The sequence below is a fragment of the Dendroctonus ponderosae genome, unplaced genomic scaffold (assembly GCF_020466585.1).
Source record: "Dendroctonus ponderosae isolate FM_Combo_2020 unplaced genomic scaffold, Dpon_F_20191213v2 Dpon_F_20191213_1, whole genome shotgun sequence".
NCBI classification, from domain to species: Eukaryota; Metazoa; Arthropoda; class Insecta; order Coleoptera; family Curculionidae; genus Dendroctonus; species Dendroctonus ponderosae.
This window is the reverse complement of record NW_026017110.1, coordinates 55,366,392-55,383,488: the sequence shown is the minus strand read 5'-3', so window position 1 is coordinate 55,383,488 and position 17,097 is coordinate 55,366,392. Positions and strand designations below refer to the sequence as shown.

The 17,097-nt window shown below is 32.5% G+C and overlaps 2 protein-coding genes and 1 long non-coding RNA gene across 5 annotated transcripts in view; 2 read left to right on the top strand and 1 right to left on the bottom strand.

The window, feature by feature from the left end:
• Positions 1-4,416, top strand: part of LOC109537927 (transcriptional coactivator YAP1-A) — a 38,381-nt gene extending 33,965 nt beyond the window's left edge. For both annotated transcript variants that reach the window (XM_019904896.2, XM_019904898.2), the window contains one exon: positions 793-4,416. In XM_019904896.2, coding sequence (XP_019760455.1) covers positions 793-1,034 — 242 coding nt within the window. In that variant the 3' untranslated portion in view covers positions 1,035-4,416. The remainder of the gene's footprint in view (positions 1-792) is intronic.
• A 9,474-nt stretch (positions 4,417-13,890) lies between these two features.
• LOC125505842 lies at positions 13,891-15,727 on the bottom strand. 2 transcript variants are annotated; one of them, XR_007282464.1, is made up of 3 exons: positions 15,567-15,727; positions 14,188-14,261; positions 13,891-14,124 (listed from the first exon to the last, which is right to left on the bottom strand). It is a non-coding gene; the product is annotated as an uncharacterized LOC125505842 (long non-coding RNA). The 2 variants fall into 2 exon arrangements; XR_007282463.1 differs by lacking the exon at positions 15,567-15,727 and adding an exon at positions 14,939-15,068.
• The window catches only part of LOC109537874 (apolipophorins), a 126,854-nt gene continuing 124,844 nt past the window's right edge, over positions 15,088-17,097 (top strand). The window contains exon 1 of the mRNA XM_019904796.2: positions 15,088-15,267. Within this exon, the coding sequence (XP_019760355.2) occupies positions 15,201-15,267 (67 nt within the window). The 5' untranslated portion in view covers positions 15,088-15,200. The remainder of the gene's footprint in view (positions 15,268-17,097) is intronic.

The following is a 17,097-nucleotide window of genomic DNA, read 5'->3' as shown; positions in this document are numbered from 1 at the left end:
ACCTGAAAGTCTTACAAACCTTGTCGTAGTGTTCACCAAATCAGTATTTGCGGAATTTAAACGCTATTGCAATGAGACTTGTACTTATAGCTAGATTGTAGATCTATAATATCTTCTTTACGTTCCAAGCCGAGGATGTGCTGTCTTTCCGAAAAATGCTTCCCAGTTTCGCATGTTTTTTTTTTGAAAACTTTTCAATGTTAACTTGATTAGCGTTTTATTTCCTTATTCGTTTGGTAATGATTTTTTCGGTTTAATTTTTAAGTCCTTGAGTAACAATTAATCGAAGTCTGAAACAAATAAAAATATGTCTTGAACATGTGAGCTGATTTTGATTAATTTGATTTCCCATAATATTTCCATTTGAATCACTCTGTATTTAAAGCTTTTATTTTCACAAACCAGAAATTACTTTGAAGCACACGTTTTTCAAACATTCTAGAAGAACATTATACATGATTTAAATGTATCTATCTAAAGTTAAAAATACAGGATGTTCTATTTCAACAATTTATCTTCAACCGATGACGTTCGTGGTAATAAATTCTCGTGGTTCCGTTCCAAAATAAAACTGACTGCAAAAAACTATACATTTCCAAAATGACTTGTCACCGCACAAATCAACTTGGGGGGTATAAAGTGTATACTAATTTTAGGCTAACTAGTCGGAAAGAACGTTAAATTCGTTCAATAAAGCTTCGTCTCGAGGATTCAGTTTACAGTTTAAAAAAATAAGATATTTTGCAAAAACATATCTACAATTTTATAGCAAATCAATAATAATTGTTGCAGGCATGGGTACCAGTTATTCCATGCCACATACTCCAGAGGACTACCTATCAAATATGGAAGACAACATAGATGTGGGAAGTGATAGTCATCCCCTAACTCCAGACATGTCCATAAGTGACAATATTGATTCCACTGATTTGGTGCCGACATTATCCCTTGACGAATTCCCAATATTGGACGATGTCCAATCATTGATTAATCCTGCGACTACCAAACCGGATAATAGTTTGATTTGGTTGTAAGTTTAAAGAAACGTTTTTGTAGTTTATCTCATGCAGTGATCATCTAATTACGTTAGGTTGCAGAAAAAATCTGAAATTGAGCTAAATACTTAAACACATTCATTATATGGTAGTCTGCATTTATGGGTATCAACGAAAAATTCTTGTACTTAGATCTATCTAATTGCCTTGCTTTGATGTGGTTAGTATTCATATCAATTTTCAAAAGTCTGCAATTTCAACCACCGCTGACAATCTGCTTGATTTACAACGCACAATTTCTTGTTGATATTAGGATTACAATGTCGTGGACAAAATTTGCTAAGCATTGGGAATTATGGGATTATTGCTAATTAAGCTAATTTGGGTTGTATTATCCTGAGTTGATCAATCTAGTGTTGGTGGTATGTAGCTGCAGTAATATTACTGCAGCTACACACCAGCAACAGCTGCAGGTATTGTTATAGCAAACTTTTTGTATGATCTTTAACTATAAGAAAATAATTGTGATGAAGCTGACCAATAACGCAAAAGGCAAGGAATTGTGCATTGTACAACTCGCACTAAAGCATAGTAACTAACCAGTGCATAGGACACTGTTGGCATTCGAATGTTCCAGAATTCGAACATTGTTAATTGATTAAGTATGTTTTAATAGTCGCTATATGTTGTTGTTAAGGTTTCCTAAAATATGTGGAATATTTTGATACAACGGTTCTTTCCTTAGAGGATTGCGTGCACTAATTAATTCATATTACTTGTGCCTTAATCACCCCATTATGCATATCAAACACCGACTTATTAAGCTCAGATGCACGACAAATTATTCTGTCCCAACCAATCGCTTAGTATTCTTATTTCATTTATATTAAGAAGAAGAAACATGTAATTTTGCTTTGTTTTTGTTAAGCATTTGGAAATGACTGAAATAGTATAAAATTTAGAATGCCTTAATCGATGCTAAACAATTGTAAAACTTAAATTAGTAGCTCTATGATTGGGGCCGTATACACGAATGCAAACAAAATTTCTTGCACTGTATCGTGTATTGATGTTATTAGAAATTTCGAAAAGAACTATTTTCCATAATAATATTGTTTTTAGAATTCTTCGATTCATAACAATTACGGTAATATATGCATACGCATACTTAATACTACGGTATATACGTATTGGTCTGTTTAATTTTTAATGCAATTAAGAGCATGTTTCATTTTGACTCAAATTTATTCTACAGGTAATTTTTGATTGGGAAAATTAATTGTTGACATTTTGTGATTGATATTTGTTAGGCATGACGGTATTTGTTACGGCATTTGTGCAATTGGTTAACTTCGTTGAACAAGCTGCGCAATTTTTACATCTCTATTTTACTTGGGATTTATCGCAATTTGTTTATACTTAAAAGATACTTATTACTTGATTGTTTTATTATTATCGGACTAGAATTAATTGGTGATAATAATATTATGACAATTGAATACATTTTTTTTTATCAAAATACCCAATGAAAAGATATTGTATTGCACAGACTACCCTTGAAAGCAAGTTGTCTTGATGCGATAATCTTAAAGCTGTTTCTGTTAACCAAGAGTTAACTAGATAACATGATGCTCATTAAACAAATCCATCCATTATGGTGCCTTAGTGTAATAATTATACTTGTACATAAATAAATATAGAAAAACCTATTTACGTATATTGTTTTGTAATCGTATTTATATCTACAATTATATTTTACAATACTATTTTATTAGAGTGCCTTTCACAAAAATTTTTTATATAATGTTACGGATATACACCCTCCTGAAGTAATATTCAATATTGATTTAGATGAAGTAGATATTCATAAGGAGAAACATTACTGTCAGAAGCTTATTCATCATTTTAGGAATGTGCTTAAAAAAAATTTTGAGATAATGCATGTTAATTTTTCATAATTTATTATATGAATTTGTCATCACAATCATTAAGTTGGGTTATTATATTTAATTATAAGGGATACTTTTTCGTTACTCCATTTTGCATCGTTTATTAATGATATTAAGACGACTATTGTAAAATTTAATCAAATAGTAACTCATATTACTCCGTTAGAATTTTTTGCACCGCAATGAAATCGAATTCATGTACGGCAATATTGTTACACGAATACATAACCATCATTATTACATATACAATAATCCTTTAACTCATTTGCAGCTGATTTTCACTTGAGAAATTAACATATTGTTGTTTTTCGTTCGTTCTGGCTCTGATTTTAAGGATTTGATCTTCGCTGCAAATTCGAGATCTTTATAATCTTCGATAGGCACGCCTAGAATTTGAAATTTTACTGGTCTACAGAGAATATTGCTATCGTTTAACAGAAGATTGTTGAAAACTTCAGCTTACGTCGAAAATTGTTTATTGTTTAAAAGAGATCAAAAATTTATTTAGCGGTGATTGTCGATTTAACTTAACGACCAACTGTCGTACAAATTGTATTGGAATTTGAGACAGATTTCAGGACTGGAGTGATTTCTATCAAGAAAAGCAATAGTTTTTAAATACTCATTTAGAATTATATGATGTACTGTAAACTTATATAGGCACAAGGATATACGGCTGGTATCTTATAAATTGCTTTCATATTTAAATAAAATTTAAAAATTGTATTGACCTTCATTCAATTTGTAGTCAGTTAATTGTAATATTCCTTCCTTGTGCGTTATAAGTTTTTACAACACTGAAAATTAGACTCTTGTCTTTGACCATATTCAAACTATTCGCTGTGATATATAAATTCAATTTAATAAAAGCTTTTAATTATCAAATGTCAATTTATATTTACAGATTATAGTTTTCGTAATGTTGCTTAAACCGATCAGTCTCGTCCCCTGAGCTTTTTTAATTCAATTTGGAGTTTAATTTTCAATAGAATTATAGTTTACTTTAGTTAAGTATTAATGTTTATTTACTTTTTTATTTTTTTTGTAATATAGTTTTTCAGTATGTCACGCAGAAACATTTGGAGAAAGTCCAGGGTAACATTTTCTGCACTAACTTTTGCGCCTGTTTTTTAAATTAATATTATTTACAGTAAGTGAAAATACCCTGTCAACATTGTTTTCGCGAAATATTTGAACATTCAATAGTAAAATAAATTTGCTCATTAGAAGTAGACAGTAAAACATTGTCTGGGCATTACTAAATTATTAAATTTAAGATTCTGTTCAATCGTCGATTCTAGTTAGTAGTATCTTTCTATATCCTTAATTTTATCGTATTATTTTATATAGTACTAACGTTGATCCCTCTAAAATTAAATAAATTGTTAATTTTTCGTAATATTTAATTTTCAATATAGCTTCTCGGTTTGTACAAGACATGTCTGTATTGTAAATAAACATGTGAACGTATATTGAGTGTTTTATTTGGTAGTACCTTTAGAATATTGCTTAATTAAAATGACTAATTTTAGTCAGTGGTTGAACTCAAATTGCTCACCATTTTTTTTTTCATGTTATAACTGCAATGTGATATGGTTGAAAACGATAGTTGAATGCAGAGAAAAAAATTAAAAAGCCAGCTCGGATTTATTCCTTGAGCGGCTTTTACATTGTGTTATGTAAGCGTCAACGTTCCCCGTAATAAATTTCAATATTTTTAGTTTAGTTGTATTCACAACGACTTTAGTAGCTGTTTTATTTGAAAACATTGAATATATCTGAGTTGTTCCTACTTTTTTCGTCTCAAGTATGACTAGGTATTAACATTATGCAAAAGTAGTGCCGTATCGAATAAAATATTCCAAGGTGTTAACGGTCATTTTCTATAGACCATTAAATAAATAAAGTAAATAAATACAATGTACCTATATTGCACACATATAGAGCTGATCTAAAAGTCAGCGAGTGATTAATGATCACATATGTTGATAATATAGTTTTCTTAGTATCAAACAAGGATTCAAATAATGCAACAGATTCCTCTAGTCTTTTATCAGATTTGGTCAGTCTTTGAATGGAAATTTGGATACAAATCGGATCGGAACGTTTCTGCCCCAAAAATAGAGAATGCAGTGAATGTTAAAAGAAAATAAGCGATGGAATAAATGTGTGCAGAAAGGTTTTTCATCAAAGAGAAAGCATTACGAACAATGCGCAGAAAATTATTACAAAAAGTAAATCAAGACGTACAGTGCAAATAAATTATTTGCATAAAAAGTAGTTTGAAGAAGGAAGAATAATAGTAATAATAATGCTAATGAGAATTAAATTTGCCCTGAATAATGTGCCGCATTTTATGGCATACATTTTCACGGTACAAAAAATACGAAGAGGCCACTATTCCTGTGGTACCTATGTATGAGTAAGATAAAAAATTTGTGTGAATTTACTACTGGTATACATTCCCTGAATTAATAATAGAATAAATATTGTTAAATTATCTTAGTTTTTGTTTTTATTTTCCCAGTGGCTTTCGATAAGTGGGTGACTGTTTAAACTACTGTATCCTTTTGATTATTGAAATGCAAACAATTGTGCAGAAAGTTGCGAATATTGGTGATTATCATAGCGACCCGGCCTATGTATCTAGAAATACGGGAGTGTTATTAGGATATCAAAAAGTTGGGCTTTCGCGGCTATTTATTGGCCTTCTAGGCCACGTCGTGGAGAAGGATTTCCTTCTGTTTGCTCAGGCTTGCATGGTCAGATGTGTTTGACTTATGAGCTTACATTGTGACTAATGATTAGAGATATCCGCTCAACCATTCGTACTTGCGAATCATCGAGAAAAATTTAGTTTCCGCAACAGGCCAGGAGCTTGAGGGATTGAATCAATCAATCCGGTTTTCTTCGTTTGGAAAAAATTCTTGAAGGATTTAAGGAAATCACGACCATAAATCTTTATTTGCTTAACAGGATCTACATATTCTAGTTTGCGTACTTGATTTGTGTTCATCATCTTCAAATTATTTTTTGTTATCCTCAAAACTTCAAGGAATTCGACCTATCATCTTAAAAGCGCCGAGCTTTTAGTTGCGCTTTTATTGAGTGTTCATGATGATCCCTAGATAGTTGTCGCAATTGACTCTTTCGATTTGTGACTCCTTAATTTGCTCTTTGATGGTTACCATACATTTGGTTTTCTTTACCCTTTGTAAACTTGCAAGTCTACGAAATTTTGAGCCCTGTGAATGGTGTCATCGGCGTCTCTGTTGTTATTCAATTTTATCAGAACTTTCTCGCCGGGTGTCGATCGCCTTTATAAAGCCGAATTGGTTTGAGAATATTCGGCTTTTATATATGTGACTGAGAAATTCTTCATCCGGGGCCTTTTCCGACGACGTACATTTTGATAAAAATTTCCGTTATGAGCTTGATTGTTCTTTCCTTAAATAGTTGATTCTAACATGCTTCACGGGGCTGCAGTTCTAGAATTTTCTCCATGTCAAAGTGTTTTTTCATCTGGCCTAGATATTCTTCACGGCTTCTCATTTTTGTTTGTTTGACGGCGATAATTCGGAGTTCCGAGACTGAGATTTCCTAATTATTTGTTTTCAATGGAAGTTCTAGTTGTTATATTTTTCTATAATGTTTTGACTGGCTCGCGCTTTTTCTACCGACCCCATTCACATTTGTTTGTTACAGGTACCAATAGTCTCCATCGTACTTTTGTGGACTATTTTTCTGCTTTTTGCTCCCTTCCATCAATTCGATTATATCGTTGGTCACCCATGTCTTTGGGATTTGTTTGCTCTTAAATAATTAATTATTTTCTGTAATTTTATTTGAAATGTTTATGTATTTTGTTTTGCTGTGTTCCAGTTATTTCTCAATATTCTTGATATTCTTGAATTGTATTTTATTGGCGGAATGGTGCGATTCTACAAGAACCATCTACAAGTTGAAATTTATTGAGCAGGCATTGAGTATTGCTATCATCTATTGACTAGGATAGTCAATGTTGATTTTCAGTTAATTATCTGTTTTTGTATACCTTGCACATTTTTGTCTGCATTCCGCAATTCGACAGTGTTAATAGCCCGTTTTTAAGCTCGAAGCAAAAGAGCGCGCTGCTTTTGTGGGCTCATCCGCCCGAAGTTTGATTCATCAAGAGTGAATCGTTCTTCAATGGTGGTCATGAAAAAACATTCGTCTCTTCATTCACTTTTAGTTAACGATTGATCAAGAAAGTCCGTATTATTTTGATTTGAAAGAAGATGTCGCAGCATAGTTCGTATATGCGTCATTATCATAGCTTTTCAAACAAACGGATTTATGGAAACTAAACCAAATTTCTTCGGAAACTTCGCGGGTATTTAGAATAACGATATCGGCCTAGCAAGTAAATATTTACATGCTTACTTTTATACAAGGCGATGAATATCCGAAGCGCTCTTTCTTGCGTGCTGATTTTTGCTCAATGTAGGAGAGAAATATGGACTGTTATCTTTCCATGCGCTGATAAAGCATAATTTCACATTTCAATAAAAAGCATACCTACAAATTTTGGTTCAGCTCTCCGAAAAGTTCTAGCTGAAAAAGTTGCTTTTATATACAGTTTTAGGAAAAACAAAGCAGGGCAAGATATGTCTTGATCAATATTATTCAAAAATTTTAAGTTGCATTTTATAATTTTTTGCTTGATATATTTGAATACTCCAAATAGTTGGTGGTATCCAATTTTCAAATTCTACTCTCCAAAAGTCATTCAATATTATCCATGCGATAAATTATCTATGAAAATGGAAGGAAATTTAACAATAAACGTTCGCAATGTGATAAAAATATCCGTATTTTGCCCCGTGATTTTTTCTGTGAAAGAAAAATTGTGAATTAGATTGCTAAATGTATATTAATTAAAAACACTCTCTTAATCTGGGAATCAAAGGCGATTGATGTCTGATTTAAGTTAGTATTTTTTGTAAATACAATCTCAGACGAAAGTACCTGATATTCGCAGACATAATTTTGCTGTTTTCAAGAAAGTCCGAAGGAAGGTGATACTTCCTTACGTCTTACTTAATATGAGACTGACTTGGCTTTTTGAACAAAGCTTTGCAAAAAAGTAATAATTTTTTGCATGCATTGCAAGCAGTCAGACAATTCAGCTTAATTATTAAGTATAAAAAACACCCTGTATCGAAAATTACAGAAAAATGTTAGTGACATTTTAAAAGTGCAGAATAAACTAGGCAGAAGACATTTTCGAATTGTGCGAGTTATGTTTCTAATATTATTGTATTTTAATTCAGAGAAATTGATTTACAAATTAATGTAAAATTTACAACTTAAGGCACAACCAATTAATAATTAATTGAAATCTGAATTTAACGTATCTGAATATGTTATTTAAAAAAATGTAAGTGGGTTATTTGCGAGTAATATTCTTTTTGTCTACATGTGTCGCTCAAAATTATCCTCAAAAAAATCTGTTTTTATTAATGCATTTTTTAGTAAAAATACCTTTTGATCAAATCGTAAGCGGCGTTTGTTTGTTAACAGTTTTTTAAGTAAATTTCTGTTAAAACTTTGAAACGTAAATTTTTGATACATCTTACAAAAAAATGATATTAAATTAATTGGAAATTGTCTTTACAATTACACTCTTCTTCGCTCAGATGTCATTTTATGGATGTGGAGGAAAGGATGTTATTTCGCCATTCAAAAATTAAGTATTAATTCAGCATGTTTCTATGCATTTCATTTGTATCCCGTTTGTTTTAATTATAATTTACCATCAAATTCATTATAATCGTCCATGTTGTTAAATGTTATAATATTTTGCAAACGCTTTAAATTTATTTCCCGATTCAACACATCGTACAGAATCCTCCAAGGTAATAAATTCTGATAGGCTAGAGAGGAACGTAATTTGACGAGTGAATATTTCGGTAGAATTCGCACACTGAATTGTCTGACTGGCCTACATATACCTTACTCATGGATTCCCCAGGGTTGATGTTCTACAAAGTAATTTGAATATGCTTGAATCCATTGACCTGTAAAACTTTATGGCATTTGTGTTACGCGGACTCTTTGCTTACGAAAAATGACCTCGGGTCAAAAATCTGTTCCTTATCAAGTCAAATGTGTAATGGTAAGTCGTGATACCAACAAATGCTAGTAAAACAATTTCTAAACCCGGAAGCAAATGCTCGCAAATTATCAAAACTCAAAAGTAACGTAATAGTAGCGTGCTCGGGATATTCTTTGCGCGTATAATCAGGTCTCCATCAGCAACCTTTTATACAACATTTTTCCGTTTTACAACGTCGTATGGAAGAGATGCACAAATAGCGAAATATTTAATATAGACATTAAAACAAGCACCATAAATTTCATACATTTCAGACACAAATCGGCGATAAATTGTTTTGCACTACATAGTAAATATTTTTCGCTCGTTTTCCATTTGGACGTAAGAATGTCGACTGAGTTTCCAGCTTCCGGCTGATTGCAAAAATTTATTTATTTTACTAAACCTACTGGTGTTTGGGTTATAGATTGAAACTTATAACCCAAATCCTTGGGTAGCTTTTAAGAATTCCTCTTCTGGTAATCGGATTAAAACGATACACTCCAGTCTTGACCCATCAAAAATATTTTCTATTTTACTGAAAGTATTGCTTCTTCAAAGTTATTACTTGAATAATTATTCTCTGCTAGTCCTTCTTCGGTGTGTATTTTCCTCTTCAACTAGAACTTAACAACACAGTATCCGTCCCTGTAAGTTTAGTATATTGCCAAATATCATCAACATGTGGCAATTTTTTCCAGAAGGATGATTCCGGGAGAAATCCTTGTTTCAAGTGAGGGATATTTTTGAAGTCACAACACGATTAACAATGGAAAACTTTCAGATGCACGGGCGAACCTCCTGTGTATTCAATGTAGTTCTTTGACTCACCTTACACTTTGACTTGCACCTTGTTGAGCGTATTCACTAACTCTTTATCCAAACATTTACATTTTTCAAGCATTTTGAACCCACGTCTTGTTTCCATCGAGTTAATAAATTTAATCACCTTCTACAAACCCTCAAGTGGCGATGAAATTGAGGCGATTTTCTTTTGCACGCAACGGGCTGGGTTTTATGTCTAATGCGAAATCCGCAAGTTCTTTTTCTTGCTTTATGCACAGAACCTAAAGCTCTCAGTGTGTGGAGTTGTTGCTTAATTCTTTCAATGTCGTTTTTTCTCTAATTGTAAATATTCGTAACTGAACGTAAGAAAATACATTTTCGCAATATAATTGAAATACCTATTTAGGAAAAAATATTGAGGAATAAAAATTTTAAATCTACAGTTCACTCAGCACAATACTTTATCACTTACTCTTTGATTTTTTTTCTCACTGATACATTAACTGTCTGTCTACTTGAACTTCTTTAATGGTATAAATATACTTCATTCTCACCTTCCATCTCTTGATAGCTAATTATTGAGCCTATCTGAGTGGTCTTTGCTTCTAGGTGTTTCTGGTTTATTTATTCGTGAATAACTTAGCAATTTTAACTTTAAACGTGCTAAAACAAGTAAGTTTATTAGCATCGGTTTAAAGTTCAAGCGGAAGACAGAAATCGTCGCCAGATTTGATACATTTGTTCCATTGGATAAGCTTAAGATCCATTTCAGATTAAATTTTACGCAAAGGAAAGGGAACGACAAAATTTGATAACGTTATTTTGTCTGAACCTCATTACTATGAATGCGAACGAAGTGTATTTACCGAGATAATTTTTAACAGGGTTGAATTTAAGTGTTTGCAATTTTGCAATAGAACATGAAGACAATTCCAATTAAGCAGATTTAATCAGAGCTTTTTGATACAGGTCTTGTATCTTGTACCATTCGCCAATACGGATATTTTGCATGAGGTCGCTACTGACATATTTTTATTGGTACATCAATGACGCGAATTGGGAATTAAAATTGTAGACATTTAATTCATCATTGAAAAATGGTGCGTCCGCGATTGTTATGTCTTCTGTTTGCAGGGATCTTCAATTAATTCCATCCGGGATGGGAGGCAATAAATGATCATCTATCAGCTGTAGAATATTTAGTTACACGTTCAATTATTTCCTAAAATGCTGATAGTTTCTGGAATTGGAGTTCAGACTGTAAAAATTAGCCACAGAAGCTTACATTAAAAAAGTGTGACTTAACTTAAATGTATTTGAATAGGGCCTAGGTGATTCCGGGTCTATTTTCTCTCACCAACTACTGTTTTGAAACTGAGCCTATTCAGATCTGATAATATCGAATGCTAACTACCGCGAAATCGTCCGCATACATATTAAATAAAATATGTATCCGCGCTTCTATAATGTATTTATTTATAATATGTGAGCCCCTACACAGTTTTAATTTAGAGCTATTCACTGGCTTATACGAAACCCTTTGATGTGATTCACGCGGAAAAAATCAAGGGATTGATGTTCAGATTTCAGTTTCTCTCACAAAGCCGATTAATCTTACCAATGTCCAAAAACGCTTCACAGAATAGCGGTTTTCTGAGCTATTTTTATTTTAATCTCTTTATGGAGGTGTCAAGGGAGTGCCCAAATTTCTACGGATCCCACAAATACTATTATGCGAATTTTAGTCCAAGCAATATGTTTAATGTAGCGTTGAATTGTGAAGGTTTTTTTCGGTATAGGTTCAATGGGACGAATTTATCTACGGCTACGCATGACTTGCTATCTATAATTTCTTTTATATATGTATATTTATATTCAAAAATAAAATAGTTGAATCTTCGCAATAAACATCAGTGGAGGTCCGAAGTTACTGTAAAAAAAATTGTCTCTATTATACGACATTCATCAACAATTTCCTTCACTCTGCTTTAGATATATTTTCCTATTAGACATTTATATTTACGGTATTAAGCCCACTCGTCATTTCCACTCGTTCGATGGAATATTGACACAATTTGGAAATCTTTTAAGTATTAAGATTTTTTGAAAACTTAAAACTTATATTTCTAGGAAAGGTACAAATTGCAAAGCGTACCAACAAGCAAAAATAAAGCAATTTCAAAGCCGGAATAACGTCTAACAAAGTAATAATAACATTAACAATTATGGGTTAGTTTCTGTGCTTTTGCTGCAATGGAAGACTGCACCAACATGTTAACGGAATGACATAACGTTGAAAAAAATCTATTAAATTAGCTTTTGCGAGCTGGATATATTTAATTTCTAAAACTTGCACACTTACTGAAATAGCCAAGTATTCGCCAACATGAATATACAGGTTTTAATAGACATACTTTAGCAACAGATTTTGCGACCAAAATGGGCAAAAATTTTATGTTGAACATGCGCTAACAGCCGATGGCTTCGTAGTTAGATAGGATTTTAGCTAGACGATAATTCAACTTTTTTAAAAACCATTTTTTAAATGAAAGTTGTTTTTATCTCTTAAAATCGAATTTATTTTTTATTTACCAAAAAAATTCTTTAAAGTGAGGCTTTCGAACGGCAGACTTTTCTTCATTGACCTTAAGTTTTCACTCATAGATGGTTTAAGTAATTTGGTTTTATTCTATTACTTGAAAGCAGGAAATTGTTTGGCAAACATAAAATTTTTGAAATTTTACAAAATTGCAACATTTTTTTAACAATATGAATGGTATATCAATGGTTGTGTGCGATTTCCGGTGTTAGTTTAATTCTACTGCATGCTATGTTTATTCTACTACACTGCACACCGATATTATGGCCATATAATTACGAATTTCAAAGATAATGAGTGTCTTGCCATGGGGATGCATTTACTCTAATGAATCTACTTAGACAGTACATTCACACATAATTTGAGGTAGGCTCTCTAAATATACCCATGTAATCTGTTTTTGTTTTGTTTTCATTTTGATTTATTTTTTGACTGAGTTAAGCTGAATGTAAGAATTTACATTTTGACTGTAATTTGTGACTGTGGTCCGTTTCTTTGCCGTTGTATGGTTACATTTATACTGGATATTCGCTGTATTGGCAATTCCGCCTTCGCGTACTATATTGTGGTTTATTATTTTAGTCTTGAAGAAGACCCCAATAAATGTCGAAACGTCGGGAGATAATTGTAAAGTGACGTTTTCCTCATTGTCCCACACCTGCTACATTCACTTTAATTTTCCAATTGAGACGCAAAAAAAGCGAAACGAAATTGTTTATAAATAGAAATAATTCAGACCCATAAACTGAAACTGAGTTTACTTGTGCGATTACATATCGACTTTACGACTACGTCTAAAGAAGTTGACAAAATCAAAACGAGCAAAACTAATTTTAAAATTATGTAAACTAAAGAATAATCCCAACTAATTCCAGGAGGGAGGAGGAAAAACTCCAGATGGATGGAGGAGTGGAGAAGATATAAAAACACCAATGAAGAAAGATATCAGCATATCCATAGCTGGATTAGGAGCAAGATAACAGGCGAAAGAGGCTTGGTTGGAGGAAACGTGTACTGAAATATGACCCACTCGAAAATCAACATAACTCGCTTAATATACACAGAAAAATTATAGAAGCGGCACGTATTTTTAGACCTAGAAACTCAGTGATCATCACAAAAGTGAAAGGCGAGAAGGACTATTTGAACTTCACGGAAGGGTAGGAAGGTGAAAGGAGTACATGCAGACATTATTTAATGCAACAATTAATTATTTATGAGAATTATGAGAACAATGGCATTCTGGAGAAGCCAAACATAGCGCCCGGGCCCCCATCACCGAAGAAGAAGTTTCAAACGCAATCAGGAAGTTTAAAAACAACAAAGCATCAGGGCCCGATGAAGATGAATTCCGGCCTTTACGTTCTCGTTGGGAGTTTCTCGTCTACCACTCAGGGATAGGTACAAATCAATTAAAAACACTTATGAATGGCTTCATGTATTAATATATTTTCCTGTAGTAAATTAAATTATCCTACGTGTGCTTTTCGGTTCAGAAATATGTCTGGAATCCGAAATCTTCGTGTGTTTTAACTTTCTCGGTTTCATGCATAATAATGAGAGCAGAAGCACTTCGTTGTTCCTATTTTCGCGTGAAAGCTGAGTTTCCATTGTTAAAACTTAAATAAATTCAACGTTGATGATGATTATGATAAGTATCTGAAATAAATATATACAATCAAAACAATGCATGTGCAGGTAAAAAATTTCGTTATCGTATACCTAAATATTTTTCAAATTGGCACGCCGTCGGACGAATGGAGAGATCATCCAACCGTCTCGTCGATCGTCTCATCCTATAAGCGGATATTTTATTCAGTTCAACTTCGAATACACGGTGTGTTAATTTGAAAACTTCGCATCCTTAATATCTTTCTTGCAGTTAAAAATATGAAAAATCGGAAAGACCCGTCAATTTTACTTGTAAGGAGAACACCTTAAATTAATATTTTTAGCCTCATTGTTTCAACCCCCTAGGAGAGGTAAATGACACCCTTGCAATCTTAAATGGAAAGGGGGTTCAATTCTCTTTCCATTAGTTACTACCTTGTTGCTTTTTGTCCAGAGGATTCCGAATAATCGCGTTTCAAAGATGTAGAAACAATTAAACTTGCCTGCATTCAGATCTTGGTTTTCGGTTAGTGTTTACACATCCTTTAAAACGATGTACCACTTGACCCTCCTTCTTATTTAAGATTCTGAGGTTGAGATCTACCCGTCCTAGGCGGTTGAAACAAAGAGGCTAAAAATATTCATTCAAAGTGTCCCCCATACAAATAAAATTGACGGGTCTTTCCGATTTTTCAAATTTTTAACTAAAAGAAAGATATTAAGGTTTGGAAGTTTTCAAATTGACACCCGGTTTATTTTGTCTTTCTACTCTCCAACATTAAATTTTGTCAACTGCTTATTTAATAGTTCCGTCGTTTAAGCAAAAGAAAATATAACTCTAGGTAATGAAATGTCTTCTTACACTAAACGAGTCTAACACTCTCAACACTGATTCATAGTAGTCCGTCCCTGTTTCGTGAAGACCATTTACTCAATAACAACCGTAACCTATTGAACTCTAGATAAGAATGTCATTTTGGGATCTCAAAATGACCCTAATCGTTCTCTTTCAGACAGAGACCTGGTCTATAATAAAATTAAATAATCACTAAGCTTTTAGTAGCCGTGCGGTTCCATTTTTAAAGACGATTCGTGCTTTAAATAGTGTCCATGCGTGAATTAAAATGAGAAAAGTGTCAATTTTGTGGCTCCTTAGTGAGCTTTTTGTTTGGGCCTTATCGCAACATATAAGTGAGTATTAATAAGGGCGATAGATTAGAATTTATCTACATTTCACTTTTTACTTTTTCACGAAAAAGCTTCCTTTACTGATAGCGATCTTAATTTTCATGATGGAGATAAAGTGAAACCATTTTTCTTGTCATATCATGTCATTATTTTTATCGAATTTAAATAGAATATTTTATTCGAATTGGTATGTACTTTATCTTTATTTAAGATATAAAATTGACGTCACTATGGGTTTATTGCGGATTTGCTGACGCTAATACTACATACAAATGATTGCAGAATAGTCGCATTCTACTTACAGGATGGAAGTGATGCAAATGTTAAATACACATTAATATTTTTGGACTCTGTAAAACACATCTTTGAACTTGAGTCCAAAGTTTTTAAAATTGTTTATACATGTTAAACGTGTTTAAAGCGTTTATGTTTGGAATTTATTTCATATAAACTTAAGGTCGCAAAATTTATTTTGTTTGCTTAAAACCAGTATCAATAGGATTATCTACAAAAGAAGGTCAAGGTCCAAGTTAGGAAAAATGATGACTTAGTGGATAGCAAAGTAGGCATCTCATTGACTCCAGAAGCAACCATGTTCTCAAATAAACAAGGCCTATTTAATGGGGTTTTAATTTTGTTGGAATTTTTGGACATCTACCGTATCGATTCCCTAATGCGATATGTCGTAACGCAATTTAATAAATTGCTACAGAGCACATAACAAACTGCTAATAAATCCTTGTTCGTGTTCTATATGTTTTAGTGTTTATCTATTGTTTTTGTTTGTTGTGTGTTAACAGCATATAGTAATGTACGATTTTTTGTCTTTGACGTTAAAAAAATAATTTTAATTTTTTTGTGCGTTGCCAGCTTTTAATTCAATTGTTAATGTGCTAATGTTCAGCGCAATTATTTAGTCGATTATTTACATTATTCCTACTTCTTCTAATTTTTTTCAGTTATCGCCTGTTTCTATTCATTTATGAGCTTTTTTGCTACTTATAATTGCGTTAATTCCAGTTGCAAAAAATCTTCCAACTTTCAAAAGCAGCAATAAAAGTTGTAAAAAAAGTTGAATTTTGAAGCGAAAAAAATTGTTGATTTTCCTATTTAGAGCCAGGTTATAGTGAGAAACACACTTTCAATATATTTTCACTCTTTGAATTTCAAATATTCAGTTGATTCATCAGAATACAAAACAACGAACATCGGGCTTCAGCCTGACTATAAGCCCAAAGGTAAATATTGTTAAAAGGAAATTTAATTAGAGATTCAGAATGTAATTGACAGGTTGTAACTTTCTTTACCCCATAGCCAAGTTTGCTCAATGCGATTGCTTATTTTTCAGCTCAACATACCTTAATTATAATTTATCATCCTTCATTTGGAATTTTGATCAGAATTTCGCGATGTTATATTCATATTGACGTAGTAAAGCGAATTAATTTAGAAGCAATGCAGTATGAACTAAGATACACCTGAATATTCTAGCATATTTGACATATATGTATTCCTGCTGCTGTCGAAAGGACATATTCCAAGTATGCACTCTTGCAAATTTGTATCAAACCTAGGCTTTATTATCTTGAATTCCCATTTAATTACTATGTAAGGACAAGTTATTACATTGACTAAATAGTTGACTAATTTGTGTCAATGCTTATATTTGGCTGTTGCTCTCGCAGATTTATTTGAAAACTGTTGCTTTTGTCAGTGAAAAATCTCTTTTTGAGGCATTTCCAAAAATCGCAAATTTTCAAATAGTGTCGAGCGGGGTTGAATGATTCAGGGAAATGAGGGCAACTTGATGAACTTAAAATTATTACTTCGAAT